The sequence below is a fragment of the Mytilus californianus genome, unplaced genomic scaffold (genome assembly GCF_021869535.1).
Source record: "Mytilus californianus isolate M0D057914Y unplaced genomic scaffold, xbMytCali1.0.p SCAF_9, whole genome shotgun sequence".
Taxonomy (NCBI): Eukaryota; Metazoa; Mollusca; class Bivalvia; order Mytilida; family Mytilidae; genus Mytilus; species Mytilus californianus.
In genome coordinates, this window is record NW_026262745.1 from 72,408,945 (window position 1) to 72,428,419 (window position 19,475).

Here is a 19,475-nt window from a genome sequence, read left to right on the forward strand (position 1 = left end):
TTTTCATAAAATGTTGACAATATATTTACTTTGACCCGTGACAAAAAAAGAAAAATTTAAAAAAAACTTGAACCACACACTTTATCGGAAAAATTTCATTGGATATATAGCAGTTTGACAAACACTAATTTTGATCTTTGAGAGGCTTAATATTTCCTTAAAAATAGAACGTGATTAAAACGTTCAGCTTAATTTTACAGAGTTATCTCCCTAAAGTGTTATGTACCACCTTAAGGTGTTGAAGAATGCCAGATTTCATAGAAATAGAGCCAATTTTTCTTCTCATAATCTCCAAACGTCATGTAACATGCACCATTTCGCTAGTATGATATCAATGATATAATTTACATGGTTGTTTCCAGGTTATGTTATTTCAGCATAGTTGTGTTAATGTTGACCGGGTGTCCCTTTTAGTCCTCTTCATTGGTGTTAGGCTTTCAAATGTTTGATATATAATTTGTTTTCTCTGGCAATTGACCTACAATTATTATTCAGAAATCAAGTGCCAAGTATGTATCATGTGTTTGTTTGTCAAGAATAAGATAGATTTAAAAATATAAGTCGTGAATTAAAATCTATTGAAAATGAATGAAAAATTTTGTCCTGCATTTTTTTTAAGTTGTAATCTCTGTCCTGCCTTTTTATGTTTCACTATATTCGGTCCTGCCTTTTTTTTATTTGTTTATCCTGACTTTTTTACATAAATTGTCATCCTGCCTTTTCTTTTTGCCAAGTTGCTCATCCTGCCTTTTTTTTACTCAAAACTCCTGTCCTGCCATTTTTTCAAATTTCATCCATTTGGTTCTTCAAATAATTCAGCCTTGAGTATCATCGAAAGACATGTATTGTCGAAAAGCGCACCAGGCGCAGTAAAACTGGTACCGTTAATGTTATTCCTACTTTTATATCGACTGTTTCTCTTTTTGGCATTCAAATATTCGGTTTTGAGCGTTCCTGATGAAGGTAAATCTAGAAAAGCTTTTCGGACGCATGCCATTTATAAAGTTTTGTGTTGATTTCTCTCTCTCAGAAATGATACCAGTGAGATATAGCAGTGCCGCAGAGCAACACAAGAACACATACAAACAAAAATGTCGACAATTGGGAATTATACCATCAAGGAAAGTTATGAACCAATTTGGTACTGGATTGATAGATATCACCGACTTGAATCTTTCATCGAAAGAACTGAGAGCTTTATACATTGTGATGATAGTAAGTGCTTTTTAAGTATATCTTTTTTATTACATTAGATAGATTTATACAAGTCTTGGATACAATTCGAACAAGGACAATGGCATTCTATAATTATTATTTGTGTGTTTTGTTTTTATTTGTTTTTAATTATTTCTTATTGGTAATGCATTTACAAAAAAAAAACGGAAGCAATAGGAATTTGTTAAAAAAAAAGTAATAATGTTACACGAAATAATAACTTTCTGTTCATTGTTTGTTTTACCCAAACAGATGTGTACAAGATACTGAACAGTCATGTACCGGCGTTTTATAGTCGGAATCTAAAAAAATTCAATACAGAAAAAATTAAAGATTAACTTTTTTTTAATTGTCGGAAATAATTTCAATACATAAAAAATAGTTTCAGTATATATAGAATACAGATATTTTTTATTTCAATTGTCGGAATTCATACACTATCATTATAGAAACTAGAGGCCCTCAAGAGCCTGTGTCGCTCACCTGACTATACTTTGGATTTAGAAATCATGTAAAGATAGATAAAAATCATAACGGTACCCAAATAATGATTGAGGCCAAATTTGGTTTAATATTGGTCCCGTTATTTAATAAAATATCCTGGTGGCCATCTTGAACAGTAAATCGGCAACAAAGTAGCAGCACTTGGTCAGCACCTCATAAGGAACATTCATGCCATGTTTGGTTTCATTCCGTTCAGTGGTACTCTAAAAGAAGACATTTGTATGTATTTCCCATAGGATCCTATGTTAAACTAAGTCCCCCGCTGGCGGCCATCTTGGATGATGGATCGGCTGCAAAGAAACAACACTTGGTCAACACCTCATAAGGAACATTCATGCCATGATTGGTTCCATTCCATTCAGTGGTTCTCTAAAAGAAGACATTTGTATGTATTTCCCATAGGGTCCTATGTTAAACTAAGTCCCCTGCTGGCGGCCATCTTGGACGATGGATTGACTGCAAAGTAACAACACTTGATCAACACCTCATAAGGAACATTCATGCCATGTTTGGTTCCCTTCCATTCAGCGGTTCTCTAAAAGAAGACATTTGTATTTATTTCCCATGGGATCCTATGTTAAACTAAGTCCCCTGCTGGCGGCCATTTTGGATAATGAACCAACTGCAAAGTAACAACATTGGTCAGCACCTCATAAGGAATATTCATGCCATGTTTGGTTTCATTCCATTCAGTGGTTCTCTAAAAGAAGACATTTGTATGTATTTCCTATAGGGTCCTATGTTAAACTAAGTCCCCCGCTGGCGGCCATTTTGGATGATGGACCGACTGCAAAGTAACAACACTTGGTCAGCACTTCATAAGGAACATTCATGCCATGTTTGGTTTCATTCCATTCACTGGTTCTTTAAAAGAAGACATTTGTATGTATTTCCCATAGGGTCCTATGTTAAACTAAGTCCCCCGCTGGCGGCCATCTTGGATGATGGATCGGCTACAAAGTAACAACACTTGGTCAGCACCTCATAAGGAACATTCATGTCATGTTTGGTTTCATTCCATTCAGTGGTTGTCTAAAAGATGTTCAAAATGTAAAAAGTTAACGACGACGACGACGACGGACGACGGACGCTAAGTGATGGGAAAAGCTCACTGGGCCCTTTGGGCCAGGTGAGCTAAAACGATAAACTTTAAGTTTTTTATTCAATTGTCGGAATTCAAACAGTATAAAAAAAGATATAAAATTGTTCAATCATTTAAACACGAAAAATTTCGGTATTGAAAAATCCTCATTAACATATTATGGAGTTTGATATAAAACGAATATTGGTGCAACCTTCATATAGAAATTTCTTTATCATATCGCATTTTTCAAATATAGAAATTAAAATCACTTATTTTTCACTTCAGTTGGAAAACGAAATATGTCTGGATGGAGAGGTATTTGCTAGAAAATTTCCCTTATTTATTTCGTTTCTTCAGGTGGTGGTATTTGCATGCTTTTTTTCCTATTAATAGTCCTTATTCATCATATTAGATCCTCGTATTTTTGCTATTGTTCTCTGATTAAATTTTACAATTTGTTTGTACTGTATATTTATATATACTTAAGTAATATTCGCACTTCTGTAATCCAAATCTTAATTTCATAACAATTCTATTATTAATTTCGGATTTACAGACTTATAAATTAATACACATTGTAGAAGTACACTGGCGCGGGGAATATTCTTACATTTTATTGTTTATTACGATTTATTAATACTGAAAAAAATAGAAATGCGTAATCATATCTTCGGAAAAAAGACGGAATAACGCGGACATCTTTGATTTTCAATTGATAATCAAATATATTTTCAAAATTGACAAGATTTTTAAATGATTTTTATTTTTCATATACATTTTTTGTTTCAAATAACCTTTGATGCAAAAATTTGAAAAATCATTTTAAGGTAAATTCGTATCTTATAGCAACAGCAATGCTTAGTACTAATTTTCTTATTAGTTTATTATTTGATAATATCGATATAGTTTAAAACTTAGGATTTTGATATCATAAAAAAAGAAAAAAAATCGGAAAGGAAAAAAAAAAAAAAAAAAAAGTTCCGGAAAATTTATCATACCTCTTTTCGGAATACACATACATGTATGGCGCATCATATTCCCGATACCCTGTAGTTTTAGAATTAAAAACTGGTCAAAGATATAAGGGGGTGCCAATGTGAAATCAAAGCACATTAGTTGAAGAAATACAATAAAGCCATGTTCATTGCGTTTTTATAGAGACTCAGTATATCTTAACACGGACAAATTTTGTAATACGTTTAAATGGCCCACTTATTAGTTACTGTAATAGTTTTTATTTTCTTTTTTATTCAAAAAAAAAGGTCAATTTCAATTACGAACAGTGATTATGAATAATATTAAATCCAAAAACAGGGTGTTAGTTATAAACTTTTAACTACTTAAGAAGAATAAGTACGGGGATTATTAGATTTTAATAAATCTTGAAGAGATTAACTTGTACTCAATCTTTTTTAACACCTATTTTGAATTAATCTAAGTAGGACATCTTGACTATTCATATAAGCCACGATTTCGCAACACTGACCGAAATCTAACCTATAACAGTTAGTGATAGTGTTACCTGTAATAGTTCAAATCACCCCTTTACACCAGGACACGTTGTTTCAATAATTTTTTCATGATTACATTTTTTCTTTCAAAAAGTTTCTTTTCAATGCTATAAAGTTACCTTTAATTGTTCAAATCACTCCTTTACACCAGGACACGTTGTTATAATAATTTCTATGATCATTACCTTTTTTTTTTCAAAAAATTTCTTTTCAATGTTGATTATAGTGAACTCAGTTATCCAGGATGTGGGTTGGCAGTTCCAGCTTCCACTAGTGACGCTAACAAAATGGCAATAAAAAATATCGCCACATTCTGTATGTGCCTGTCCTAAGTCAGGAGCCTGTACTTCAGTGGTTGTCGTTTGTTGCTTTTTATCATATTTGTATTTCGTTCATTGTTTTTGTTTTATATAAATCAGACCATTAGTATTCTCGTTGGAATTGTTTTACATTTGTCATTTTGGGGTCTTTTATAGATGACTATGTTGTATGGGTTTTGCTCGTTGTTGAAGGCCGTACAGTAACCTATATAGTTGTTAATTACTATTTCATTTGGTCTCTAGTGGAGAGTGGTCTCATTGGCAATTATACTACATCTTCGTATTTTTATGATACAAGATAAAAAAGTACAAGAATGAATTTGATGCAACTTAACTGGACACTGGGCTATATCAAATATAAAATGTCCGTAATTAAAACAAATCAACACATACCATTATTTCATATCGAGATTTGATTATTTATTAATTCAGAATTATGTGGGTATTAAAACGTTTCCTATTATATATTGTGATGTAAATAATTTTACGATTAGGGGATTTTGATGTTTAATATTCGGTTTTTGTTTAGAGGTTTTTAAAAGTAATATGTACGGTCTGTGTTTTGTGATTAGAGAAATTTATGAACTCTTGTGATATGAGACACGTTTACCTTTTTCAAAGATATCAAAAAGTTTTAAAACATGTTTATAAGTATCTGGATGGGGGAAAGGGGAGGGGGTCTTCATTTGATTTGATTTGATTTCTATTCTCTTCTTTATTTTTTAGGCCATTTTTCTCTATTCTTCTTTTGTTTTGCCCATTTTTCTCTATTCTTCATGTTCTAGCACCATATTTTCTCTATTCTGTATTTTTCTTGCCCATTTTATATTCATATAATTTCTGTACTCTTGGCCCATTATTTGCTGTTCTGTAAACCCTATCCAGAATCTCATATACCCACTTTTTGTGCCCTTTTCCCAATTCTAATCAGTCTTAACATTGTAATTATCAACAGAATCCATGGTTTTGTCCTTCCATGGCTGGATTTTATACTACTATGTATCTTGTAACCAATTATTATTCAAAAATATTAAAGGTAATAAGATGGTTTGGGATTTGATTGATTGATATTTTGGTTTAAACGCCACTTTCAACCCTATTGGCTTTTTCGTGGCTACATGTACCAGTTTTTATTGGTGGAGGAAGATAAGGTACACATTTGGTAGGAAAACTGAGAATCTTAACAATTAAGATTGGAGTCGAACACACCTGCCACATGCGGGATTCGAACTCACAATCACAGTTTTGACAGGCTAGTAATAGTGTAGTTAAACTGCCTAGACCACTCAGCCACCGAGGCCTTGCAAGAACATGACTAAAAATATTTACAGTAGGGCAATGTTGTATACCATGATATACCTATAACTGATAAAAGAACCTCATCAAAGATAACAGGCCTAAAACTTTTTACGCAAGACGCACCATTCGTCTACATAAAACCTCTCATTGGCGCTTGAATGAAAATCAATTGGAAACCAAGATCCATTACGAAGTTTAAGAAAATTCAAAGTACAATTGGAAGTCATTGGCTATTATGCAAAATCCTTTAATTTCACCGAGTAAATCGTTTGTAAAAATGATTTTTTTTGAACAATTACAATATATTAAAAGCACCAAGTCCAACATGTTTAGATTTATTCTCGTTTAAATAGGTGTTTCTTTCAAGATTGTATACATAATTTTAAGTATGCAAAATGATATTTTTGTTATATGCTATATAGGTTGATATTCAGATATTCCATCTCTGTTTTTAGAACGATGTAGATTTAATGGAGATAAACTTTTCTGGTAACAGTTTGACATCTAGGGATATCCAATACATCTCCGAAATACTCAGGACAAATAAAACAATATCTACATTGGTAAGTTATTATATGTTAAATCTAAGCCTGGTTCATCGAACGCAATTTTTATTTCAGAGCACATGACGTCGGTTTTTAAGGGAGTTGCATTTAAAACACGTTTCAGTGTTACCTACCTTTTGATCTCCGCCATACTACATTTATTGCTATACTCGCCCAAATTCTTGCAAGCAATGAATGATTTTATATGTGATACTGTGTAACAGAGAGACTATTTCGTTCTATGTTACATAACGCTTTAGCATAGCAATACAAATATTAACAGTAGGAGAGGAATGAAATGTGAGGTGGGGGCAAACTTCTTTTAGTGAGAAAAAAAAAAAAAAGAAAAAGAAAAAGAAATGATGTTTTGTTTGGGATCTGATGAAAATGTTGACTTTGAAAGTGTATTACAAATTTATGGTGAAATAGGATTGCAACGAGGTTGATTACGCTTTGAAAATTCGTAGCATCTACGTATATCAAATCATGCTTTTTTTTTAACTAGGTAAAGGTAGAGTTTGTCACACATAAGAGTCGCTTTCCTTTGCAAAAAAAAAAAAAAAAAAAAAAAAAAAAAAAATTTAATTTGGAAACACAGAAGGTAATTGGGAGCACATATTATTGTAACGCAGGGAATGATGATGAATTCTAAATTGTAAATGATTTGTTTTTTCTCCAGACATTAAGACGATGTGGATTAAGTGGTGCACCAATAAGAACCCTGGCAGAATTCCTCAGCAAAAGTAATACATTACGAAAATTAGATATTAGCGGTACGTATACGTAAAACTTGATATTCAAAAGGAGGGGATAAACGAAGATAATATTTTCCGCAATATTAAATCATACAAATTTTTCAATTAAAGAAACAAGTATAGAACAATTTAATAAAAGCACCTCAATGGACTCTTGAATATACAAGTATAGTTGCTACAAAGGACAACTATGTTTTATTTTTAATGATAAAATAAATATGTTATTTGCCCAATACGAAAAGAAACGCTATCTTAATGATTAAAACTAAATATTACTTTTTATTGTAAACTTATAATTGTAAGATCAAAACAAACTGAAATCGTTTGTTTACATTTGGTAAAATTAATATAAAAAAGGGAAACAAGGCAGATTAACATTAAATACAGTTCCGATAATGTCTAAATATAGACATAAAAAAGTTGAAGACAAACTGACAATGATATGGTAAAAAACGAAATTGACAGACAACATAACACAAAAAAAAAAGAAAACAGAAGACTGAGCAAAACGAAGCCCACGGATCTCAGGTGCTTAGGAAAGGTAAGCAGATCCCGTTCCACATGTGGCACCAGTCAGGAGTTAGAAAATTGGAAAGCAAAATTTCGTTTTCATGAATCATGATCAGTGAATAAATCTTTGCTTAAAACATAGCAACGAATTGATCCACCACAAATGGTATACAGAACTAGTTTGCAAGAACATTGCAGATAAATTTATACATTCTGTTTATCATATTAAATTTGATAATAATTCCTTTCTAAACATTAACACTTTATCGTAAATTATCCTTGCTCAGTCTTTTTATTTCTATGTTGTGTTTTGTGTACTTTTTGTCTTCTAGTCGTTTTTGTATTTGCCATGACATCGTCGTTTTGTTCCCAACTTATATGATAGATATAAGAAGATGTGGTATGAGTGCCAATGAGACAACTCTCCATCCAAGTCAAAATTTATAAAAGTAAACCATTATAGGTCAAAGTACGGTCTTCAACACGGAGCCTTGGCTCACATCGAACAGCAAGCTATAAAGGGCCCCAAAATTACTAGTGTAAAGCCATTCAAACGGGAAAACCAACGGTCTAATCTATATAAAAAACAAGAATTGAGAAACACTTATGAACCACATCAACAAACGACAACTACTGAACATCAGATTCCTGAGTTTGAGTATCCCTTTGATATCTTTGGCCTCTGTTTCTTACCATTTACAAGGGTGGCATTAACCTCTCTCAGCGTAGATTACCTCGACCAACGAACTATACCTCTTCTTGAGTATACCATTATTTATACTAGTACTAGTGCATTCGTGTCTATTTCAATCGAATCTTATAAAATCTAACACCTATGGTGTAAGAATCGTAACTCTAGAGAAAAAAGAAAAAAAAAGCTTTTAAAAATGAATATTTCAATTTCTGTGTTTGCCCTAAATACACATCTAGATTTTTAAAGAATAATTTTTAAGTTAAATAAATTGCAATTCATTAATGCTTGCGTTATTATGCATTTAATGAACCATTTTCTACACGAGGAAATGCTAGTACAAAGTCAGGTATATGACAGATGTTTTCCTTTCGTTTGATGTGTTTGTGCTTTTGATTTTGCCATTTGATAAAGGACTTTCCGTTTTGAATTTTCCTTGGGGTTCTCTATTTTTTATTTATTTTACTTTTTATTCGATTAGAGTGTTTATTGGCATTTAAATGAATTTGATGCTGTATCTTCCAAGTGTAAAATATCGAACTGAGGAAATAGACCAGAAAAAGTCGACCACAAACATTGTGTGTGACAACGCTATATAATTGTAAAATCCAATCTTTTGGATTATCTTAACTTTTGTGACAGGTTAGAAAGAAATAAAAATATCGAATATATAAAAAAAGTGGTCATAATAATTGAGATGGAGTATATATATGTAAAAGACAATTTAGGTATATATCATACACGAATTAGAGTTTCCCTTAACATGTGTATACCACACCAATATAGAAAACAGGTACATGCATATAGGGATTTCATTTTATTTTAAATATTTACCGGATTTTTGCAACACAAAACATTTCTTACATTGTAGATAATCATTTTGACGACAAAGATGCTCCACACGTGGCAATGATTATCGAGGTATTTCTTTTTATGTTAATTGATTTAAAATTTTAGAACATGTTTTACACCGTTTGCACACAATTTTTAGTTCAACTAATATCCTTTTTTGAAATCAAAAATGCATGTGCATCACACAAACAGAACATTACGCTTGTCGTGATAAAGGGAAGCAATATCCAAGATATTTTGAGGTATTACTTATATCATGTTTATAATGTAAGGTAAGCCAAAAAATAAAAAAAAACATGAATCTTTTGATGGTAAGAAGAGAGAAGTAAGAAAATACAATCCTTAAAGATATCATACTTTCTATGTATGCTGCTACCTGCGTCATAATTATGATTATATACATTAAGTTTACAACACACAAAATACCGATGTTTCATCATCATTCGATGGCATATTGTAACAAAAATCTAAAACAAATCGCCCTCTCACATTCTCTCTATAATTGTATGTTTAAATGTTAAAACTCTACGACAGAGATGTTCTATCGAATAGATAATGTAGGCTTATTCAGAACTAATACCAACTAATTGACATACTCCGTCTGAAATTTAGCCCAACAAAGCAATTTATTCAAATTTGCGGTCGAAAATGTTATTCTTTCCTGAGCGGGATAATGAGGGCCCATGCATCTGTTACATCGTGTCAACTTCACCTGTACTATGTCCAGCGTGACCTTTACCACTCGACCACATATGCTATACAAGGTAATATGCAAATTTGTGTGTAAATAATTAAAAGAAGAAGTAGAGTAATGATTTTCTTTTTTTCAGCATAATGAAAGCATAAGTAATTTGGATTTGTCAAAGAATAAGCTAGGAGATAGTGGCATTTTGATTGGGAATGCTTTGAGTAAGTTTTATTTTTGCTTTTCTAAATGTTAACGAACGACATAAAGACAGCTTAAGGATGTTCGCTTCTCGTGTTTTTGAATTTTTGTCAGATATTCGGAATCCTCTGGTTTTATCCATGTAGTGCCATTAAAAATTTTGCCCACTAAGCCCTACTTTTCTTTTCATAATTTTATAACATATAGTTTAAAAAGCCATATTTGAAAATCTTGATTACTTGAAAGTTCAGGATTCATACATACCGTAACAGTAAAAATATCAAAATATGATGCAGATGAAATGAGTATTGCAATGATCATGAATGCTTTACATTTAGCAATTTTAAGTTGATATAATCTGAATTTATTTTTTTTTAATGTTTTCTGGACTTCCCCCTTTTTGAACTTAGCTTCAAGTTTGGTATTTTTGTTCATACGTTTATTTACTTTTTAACTTAAAGCTATCTAAAACTTTTTGTTTGACTTAAAGCTAGTTTAGAAAAATATATTATGTTTGTTTATTTGATACATTTGCTAAACCAATGAATAAAACAAAACATTTTATGAGCTCATTGACATACATTTATTTCCAAATATTCTCTCAATGTAATTACTCGTTCTTTAAATTTTAGAGGAAAACGAAATGATCACTACCCTTGACCTTAGTTGGAATCACCTTCGTGGTAATGGTGCCATCGGTATAGCGAGAGGTTTAGAGGTAAATACTTATTTATGCCATAGGATACCATTTCCCTGTCGACGTAGCTGGTCTTGCTACTGTTGGAGCTCATGCGCTTCGTTCAGTTTTTGTTTGTTACATTGATTTGTCTCTTCCTAATCGATTTCCGATAATTTCACATAGGTAAACAATTGTCGCCTTAATTAAGTCAATGGTCTTTCATAAAATGGTAAGATTTGTTCATCAAAAGTTAAACATATTTCGTTAATGTGTTTGATATATATTTAAAGGTAAACATGTGTTGTCTGTCCTATAAAAATGGTATGATTTGTTGAGCAACAATTGAAATATTGTTTTTTTGGCAAAAAATGAGTGGTTCAACATACAGTGTTTAAAAAGAGATGTCTCTATTAAATATGTCAAGCTCTCAATGTCTAGAAACTGCAAAAGTTGAGAAGATTTTAAAAGAGATCTGCCGTCAACGTTAACTTGTGCAAATAAAAAAGACATTGAGATTCCAATGTAGAACGAAAAAAAAACAGTGATTAATTTCATTACTGGGGTCAGGCATATACTTATTTGAAGGAGTTGAGGTGAAACATTATTTTTACATTCAATATAATATGTTTTTTGAATAATTCATAGAATCATGATTTCAGAAAAACACAAAATTATTAAATCTTCAAGTGGCATGGAATGGATTTGCCTTTGAAGGTTGTGCAGCATTAGGGCACACATTAGTTCATAACTCAACTCTATCTACTATCGACCTAGCTAACAACAGGATACACAATCCGGCCATGTTTGAACTGCTGAAAGGAGTTTGTGGAAATAAATCTCTTTCGACGATACGGGTGAGTCAGTTGTCCATCTTTTTCAAATAAAAATCTGGTACTTTTTACCTTGTCCTTCACTTTAAATGACAATCAGTGGATAAAATATGCAACTATGAAGCGTACTGAATGTAAAAATATCAAGCAGACTTGAACTTACTAGACTTGTATCTTTTTGCATATCTCTTACTTATAAAAATAAAGAGATGAGGTAACATTGCAAATGAGATACCAATCCACCAAAGTCGAAAGAACAAGGATATTAATAACTACAGGTCCGCGTACAGTCATCAAAAACGAATAAAACCCAAAATGTATTTAAAGATATACCACGCTCCGCAATGACAACATTCAAAGCAGTTTAAAAGAAAAAAAAATCCTGTCCTAATTTATACTAAAACAATAAAAAGAAATTATGCCTGACATAACCATAAAGCTTTTTTGTCTAATTTCAGATACTAGTACGTTTAACATTTGGTTTCAATCCAACACGTTTTCAATAAAATAATCATCTTTGTTTTCTTCATGAAACAAGTTATCATTTATGGGATGCTTATTGTGCAACTGTTATTTATAAAAGCATGACAATCAACAATTGAAATCAGCACATGTTTGACAAATGACTTCAAAGGAATTAGAAATATCGACAAAATCGATAAAGAGTTTGTGATGTTTTTTTTTTAAATCATGGTTATGGTCATGTAAGGAAATTGGTATCTTATTATGCCACAAATAAAAAGAATGCCCAACTTGTTGAGCCTTATTTAAACATTTTATTGTTTATCAATGCGTTGTCTTAAGAACTCAATCCACCAAAATATTGGTAATTTAGAAACATAAACAGGCCATACACATTGTGCACTATTATGTATCATTTATGGCTTCATGCCCTTTGTTATTTATAATATTGTCACTGTAATATTTAGTAAACTTAAAATCCACAGCTTGCTCAAAATCCAATCACAGCTCCTATGACAAGCATTATTCTCCAACGGATATCAACATCAAAGGAATGTGGACTGAAGGAATTAGACATGGAGGTATGTTTAAATTTTTGTATTGCGTTCTCATTTATCTATCTCAGCTTTTTTTGGTTTGTATTTCTAAAAGCAATAACTTCATAACTGGAAAAAATAACCGGTAATTTACTCCGGGCAGGAATATGACTAGGACAAACTGCGGTTATTGCATATGCAAAATCCAATGGCTTCGTAACAAATTTGTGATAAGCTCTTTTATGCAATGTAAAAGAGAGGCGAAATAAACAAAGGGACATTCAATCTTATAAGTAGAAAATAATTAAAATGACAACGCCATGATATGTTCTTTTCTCCAAACGTTTGGTAATGAACATACCTGATCGAATTCACTATTATTCCAGAAACACTTGATATTACCACGGAAATTATATAATATTTTGTTTAGATCTAGGCGGCACCATTTGCCTTGTAGCCATTGCTTTGGTATTGTCATGATATGAATGACACATAGTTTGTAAATTCAATTTTTTACAATTTCGTCATTGTGCAACTCCATCAAGTCATTTAAAACGGTTAGGTTCACCTTACAAAAAGAGGCGAAAGATACCGAAGGGACATTCAAACTCATAAGTCGAAAATAAACTGACATCGCTATGGCTAAAATAAAGAAGACAAACAGACAAACAACATTACAAAAACACAACATAGAAAACTAAAGACCTAGCAACATGATCCCCACCAAAATCTGGGGGTGATCGCAGGTGCTCCGAAAGGGTAAGCAGATCCTGCTCCACATGTGGCATAAAAGTTATTTCAGAAACACTTGTTGACTGGAAATATTAACATTCACCATGGACGTCAATTCCCCCAAATTGCATAGACACATTAAAAGCTAAATAACAAACATAGAACAAATTTTCAGATTTCAGGATATCTTTTTTAAGGTAAGTTTAAGTCTAAAAGCTTGTTAAGTGTAAACGCAACATTTTCTCAAACTTGGCGTTATTAACAAAAACAGCGACTAATATAACATGCAGATGATACCTTCAAAACTCGATCAGGATTATTATGATAATATAAATATTAGAGATTATTCGATATAATGTTCCTATTCAACTTGTTTCTCAATTAGAAAGATAACGTATGTAATAATGTTCACGGTGTCACATTGTATAAATCAAGAAACAAGAGCAAATTATAAAACGCCACCAACTCAACGTAAGACACTGCAATATATTTAACAATTAAATAGATCTACAACTTCACATCTCAATCATAAGTGTCACGATTATGAAGTATTTTTGTTTAATTTAACCAAATTAATACTGTATCGCGCATTGTACAGGCACAAATCTTCCAAATTAAACCTGAGGTCAATACAAGAATAACAGTATATGTACTAATACATTTGCAAGATACCAAATCTTAACGTGCAATATGAACGAATTTGCTATATTTACATTTATATTGGTCCGACAATGACATGTATATTAGATATAGGTAACTTTTACAAATTATGTGACATATTTTCCTCAAGTATCTATCATATGATGTTTTGATTATTTTCAGGGTATTGTTGTAGATAAGGAGTTTGATCCATTGCTGGAAACTATACAAGACGAAAGACTTTTTATGGCTAGATATGATATTTCACTTCCGGTGAGGAAGGGCGTGGTCTCTAACATTGACTCAAAAAATGTGTTTAACATTGATCCTATCAGAATTTTATATTTCATGAAGGAACACATGAGGACGATTGACATGTTTTTAAAATTTGACAAAGACAACAGTAATTCACTTTCAAGAGAGGAGCTACATTTTGCCTTTGAAGTAAGTTTGCCATGACATCAGTAGAGCTGTATTTAAACCGAGTATAATTGACCCATTTAAATCAAATGTGAACCTGTGATCTCGATACATAAATCCCCATATATTCAGATAATCGTCCATGAATCTGTAGCTTAGGTATTTACCTATTCTGAAGTGGATTTTATTAAACATTTGTCTTAGTAGCTTTCGTTAGTACACTCCTTGAGATTAAAAGGTTAGGCAATTGAGCTGTCAACACACGTATTTAACTCTCAACATGTTATTGTGCCTCGGTAAAATTTGGCATTGGGTGTGTTAAGTTTTACCTCAGTTGATTCAGCTCTTTGAAAAATGCTTATGATTGAATTTCTTTTTAGTCTCTGTTAAACTAATTCCCCAAATGACTAGACCATGAGAGACTTGAGGCTTGACCTATAGTATGTTACTTTCATAAAGCTAAAGCTTGATGTTGATTCTCTAGACAAATGTTGTTAAAACGCAATTTTCGCTTAAATCTTTTTTTAAATATACAGACAAGTTCAGACTATCAGCAATCAAAGTATTGCTGGCTATCTGTAGAAATTAATACGTGCATTTATCATTAGGAATCACTGATTACTGGTAAAAATACGCAATCTAACTAACGCGATTGAAAACAATTTGAGAAGAATATGATTACTGAAAATATAAATGCAAGTTTTCATTACTGCGAAATGATCCTGTTTTATTTTTCGTATTAATAAACACATCACAATAATTTCTGAATTTACAGTAAATGGAACAGACATACACTTATGTTCGGTTTTATAAAGTGTTACAGTGATTGTTCAAATTGTATTTTAGAGAGAAGGTTATCCAATCAGTACTAGCGCTTTAGATACAGTTATGGGTTATCTAGATACTAATAGAGATGGTGACGTAGACCTTATGTAAGTACTTTTTAAAATGAATACTAAGTACTATAAAACAAAGGCAACATGTTAAATCAATTAAGTAGCCAATAAAATAAAAAAATAAAAATAAATAAATCAGAAAGGACAACCTATACCATATCTAAAAAACAAATCTGAATCACAACACGTTTAGAAATACACTCAGTTCACAACTCCCACCCATAAAAACGAAAAAAGAAAAAAGAAACCGCTTAAAAAAAAGAAGAAAAAGAACACAAAAAACCTCAAAAGCTACTAAAACAACAATGTACAAAATCATAACCAGATTGTTTTCTACGCCATTTTTCTCTTTAATTTAAAAGGGTGTTCACTGATTTATATCTGTTTATCACAAATGTATCAAGAAACTTATAATTTTCGTTTCGAATTGGCAGTGATTAGATCTAATCTAGTGTAATAGATTTCGTACATTTTGGTTTAATGTTTTCTTTCTTTTGGAGTATATTCGACAGGGAAATTTCTTTGTAGAACAAGGATAGTCCGGGACGTGGCACTTTAATCGTTTAAATGTGTACAGTTATTTTTAATGTTTTAATGGCATTTTTTTAAACAATTTACATTTTTTATACTCAAGGGAAGTTTATATATTTAACTGTAACAGTCAACAGTTGGAAAACAAAAATGAAAATGAGTTTAACTTAACAGACATCAATTAAGGGGTTTCCCGACTTTTGAAGCATACTATCGCCGATATTATTGCATATGATAAGGATACAAATCATTATAAAGTGTTTACAAAAAGAGACGAACGATTCCAAGAGTCAATAAAAACTCATAAATCAAAGAAAAAAGAACCGCGCCATGGCAAAAAACGAATAATGACGAAAAGAAAAAATCTTCAAAACACTACACTTGAGATTAAGAAAGAGCAATACGCACACATCAATATCCGGGTATCTCAGGTGCTCCAGAAGAATGAGCAGAACATCTATGTAATCTCCATTTTGAAATACATTTTTGTAAATAGTGTTTTTTTTTTATTTTTATTTATCAATTACTTTACCATATTGGATTATTTTTGCCATGCAGTCGGACAAAAATTGAAAGTGAGAGAAAACGTATAGAAAATATTATATCCAAGAAAAGATCAGGGTAACAATAGCGCTTATGACAATACAATGCTTATAATATATGCTTTGATTCCTAGTGTTGAATAGATAGATTGCTATTATTATCATAATTCATACGAATATTTATACATATCTTTTGCTTTGTCTATCGCTATTTTGCATGACAGATACTGTAGATACTTATTATTATTAAAAAAAACGGAAAATTAAATCATATATTCTAGAAGTGCGTATTGTCTATGAACTCTTACAGATCTTCCCACTTAATTTAGAGTCTGTTTGCATAGATTGAATCACATGTTTGATAAATAAATATATATATATTATAATATGTGCTATATAGTTTAAACATGTTAAATGTGTTTCACTTGTTTTGAATAGATTTACTGTTTTTGAAGTTAAGTTACTACTACCTTTTGTAAAGTTTAATTATTTCAATTGCTTTATTGGTTGTTGATGATCTATATGTTATCATGTTGCCTCGCCATTTCGATATATTAATTGATTTAACATTTCTTCCAATAGGGAAATTTTGCATAATATTTCTTGTAGACAGCAATCCTCTGACGCACTTTTAGCAGTTATTGTTATTACTTTTATTCATATGTTTAAACTTGAAGCTTCATCGTTGAAATTGTGGAATGATATTTTAGATACTCGAGGGTATATGCCAAAATCCCTAAAGAAATCTAAATCGTGAACATTTTTCAACTTAATAAACATTTTACGACACGTTTGTGATTAAAACTGCAAAAAGTTGTTTGTATTGACAAAACACTTCTAGTAATTACTGATAAAACTAAAATTGAGAATGGAAATGAAAAATATGCCAAAGAGTCAACAACCCGACCAAAGAGCAGAAAACAGCCGAAGGCCAACAATTGGTCTTCAACACAGCGAGATAATCCCGCACCCGGAGGCGGGCTACAGCTGGCCCCTATTCAAAAATGTGTACTAGTTCAGTGAAAATGGACGTCATACTAAACCCCAAAATAATATAAATGAACTAGAATTAAGAAAAACATACAAGACGAACAAAGGCAAGAGGCTCCTGACTTGGGACAGGCGGGGTTAAACATGTTTTGTGAGATCTCAACCCTCCCCCTATACCTCTAGCCAATGTAGAATAAACAAGCACATAACAATACTCACAGTAAAACTAAGTTTAAAAGAAGTCTGAGTCCGATGTCAAAATAGGTAACAAAAGAAACTAAGCAAAATGACAATGATACATAAACTAACAAAGGACTACTAGCAGTTACTGACATGCCAGCTGAAGACTTCAATTAAACTGATTGAAAGATTATGTCTTTATCATATGAAAATCAAGCACAATTCCTCCCGTCAGGGGTTTAGTATCATACCGTCATAAAATATATGAGAAGAACATAAACCGTATCATGCCAACAACTGGTTTTAGAACAAATGTGTTTATTTCCGATGCAAAGACCCTATGAGTGAATCAATATTAAACCAAAATATGCCATCTTCAATGACCTGACGACAGTATCGTAACTATATCCTTCTGAATAAGTCTGTTTAAAGGATTGGTTAGCTTTTGAGGTGAATGCCGACATTTTTTGTGCTTTGTAAAGAATAATACCATAAAAGATTGGATGTGAAATACCTGAACGTATAAGTTGTCTGCATGTTGATTTATATTTACGAATAATGTCCTTGTACAGATGATAACATTTCGTTAATGTCGACTAGTTTGTGATATCGAAAATCCTGGTGTAATAATTTGTCAGTAATACAGAGATTTCTTTCGTTAAAATCAAATACTTTGTTACATACACGAGCGAACCGAACAAGTTGAAATATATAAACACCATAAGATGGTGACAAGGGAACGTCACCACCTAAAAATGGATAATTTTCAATAAGAAATGAAGAATTATCTCTTTTATCATAAATTTTGGTACTAAGCTTCCCGTTAGTTAGGTATTAGTATTAGTTGTTAGTATTAGCTTTACTTAAAGTCAGTTCAGCAGGATAAATCTCTTTAGTGTACATACTAGAATATTTAATCATGGGTTTATTCTTTAATATATATATTTACTATTTCAATATTTCATCTAAATCATTTAAATCCACAGGGAACTTATAGATGGCGAGAGAAGATTAAAAAGACACCTAATTGCAGAAGCTGAAGAAGCAAGACAACATTCTTCGAAATTAACTCCGTCGCCTTCGGAAAAGAGAGAATACTCAAAATCTTACCTGAAACCAAGTGAAGCATTAGCATTAAAACAAAATAGCGATCTAGTGTCACCAAGGAAAAAGGACATTAAATCACCGAGACAAAGTGACATGAAATCTTCACGAAAATTACCACAGATACATACAAACTAATTATATAGGATGTGTCTAATTGTTTTTTAAATCAGCATATGTCATATAAAGTCAGACTATGGTAATATTAACGTTCACACAATAAAAATTTTGTCATTCAGGGAACTTATCTGATCTAATCGGTGCTAGGATTCGTTATGAATAAAAGCTAAAAATATCCCTGAAGGAGAGAAAGGATGACATGTATAATAAAATTGTCTTTTAGTCCCTTGAATTCAAATACTGTAAACAAACTTATTTTCTCGGATACTTCATTTAGCATTTAGTCCATTCTTGTCCACTACGTGGCGATTTAATTTCGCGATTTTCAAATTACTTGATGTAGTTAATTCAGGAAAGATCTTAGTTTGAAATTTTCACGGTGACTAATATTCGCATTATTTTTCTACTCGCGAAAGTTGCGGAAATAGATCGCTGGCAAAAATTAGTTGGTTTACAGTATTATCAAAGGAAGAGAACATAACAATCAGAAGTCAGATTAATTAATTTTAGACAAACCATATTAACAGTAAAAATTTGATGAAATCAGTTTCGCAAATTTGATTCATTATTTTATTCTATTTGTAAATTTAGTGTGAGAAAGGAACGGTCAATGATAAAACTAAACTAAATAAGGTTCTATAC

At 31.7% G+C, this 19,475-nt stretch overlaps 1 protein-coding gene across 4 annotated transcripts in view; it reads left to right on the forward strand.

Moving 5' to 3' along the window:
* Window positions 1-18,951, forward strand: part of LOC127714609 (leucine-rich repeat-containing protein 74A-like) — a 31,425-nt gene extending 12,474 nt beyond the window's left edge. For 2 of the 4 annotated variants that reach the window (XM_052220676.1, XM_052220679.1), the window contains exons 3-15: window positions 1,031-1,215; window positions 3,089-3,118; window positions 6,389-6,496; window positions 7,158-7,251; window positions 9,306-9,355; window positions 10,117-10,195; window positions 10,805-10,890; window positions 11,511-11,705; window positions 12,629-12,724; window positions 14,234-14,494; window positions 15,317-15,402; window positions 16,456-16,518; window positions 18,596-18,951. In XM_052220676.1, coding sequence (XP_052076636.1) covers window positions 1,031-1,215; window positions 3,089-3,118; window positions 6,389-6,496; window positions 7,158-7,251; window positions 9,306-9,355; window positions 10,117-10,195; window positions 10,805-10,890; window positions 11,511-11,705; window positions 12,629-12,724; window positions 14,234-14,494; window positions 15,317-15,402; window positions 16,456-16,518; window positions 18,596-18,851 — 1,589 coding nt within the window. In that variant the 3' untranslated portion in view covers window positions 18,852-18,951. The remainder of the gene's footprint in view (window positions 1-1,030; window positions 1,216-3,088; window positions 3,119-6,388; window positions 6,497-7,157; window positions 7,252-9,305; window positions 9,356-10,116; window positions 10,196-10,804; window positions 10,891-11,510; window positions 11,706-12,628; window positions 12,725-14,233; window positions 14,495-15,316; window positions 15,403-16,455; window positions 16,519-18,595) is intronic. The other 2 variants (XM_052220678.1, XM_052220677.1) reach the window with 2 other exon arrangements.
* Window positions 18,952-19,475: the final 524 nt, after the last annotated feature.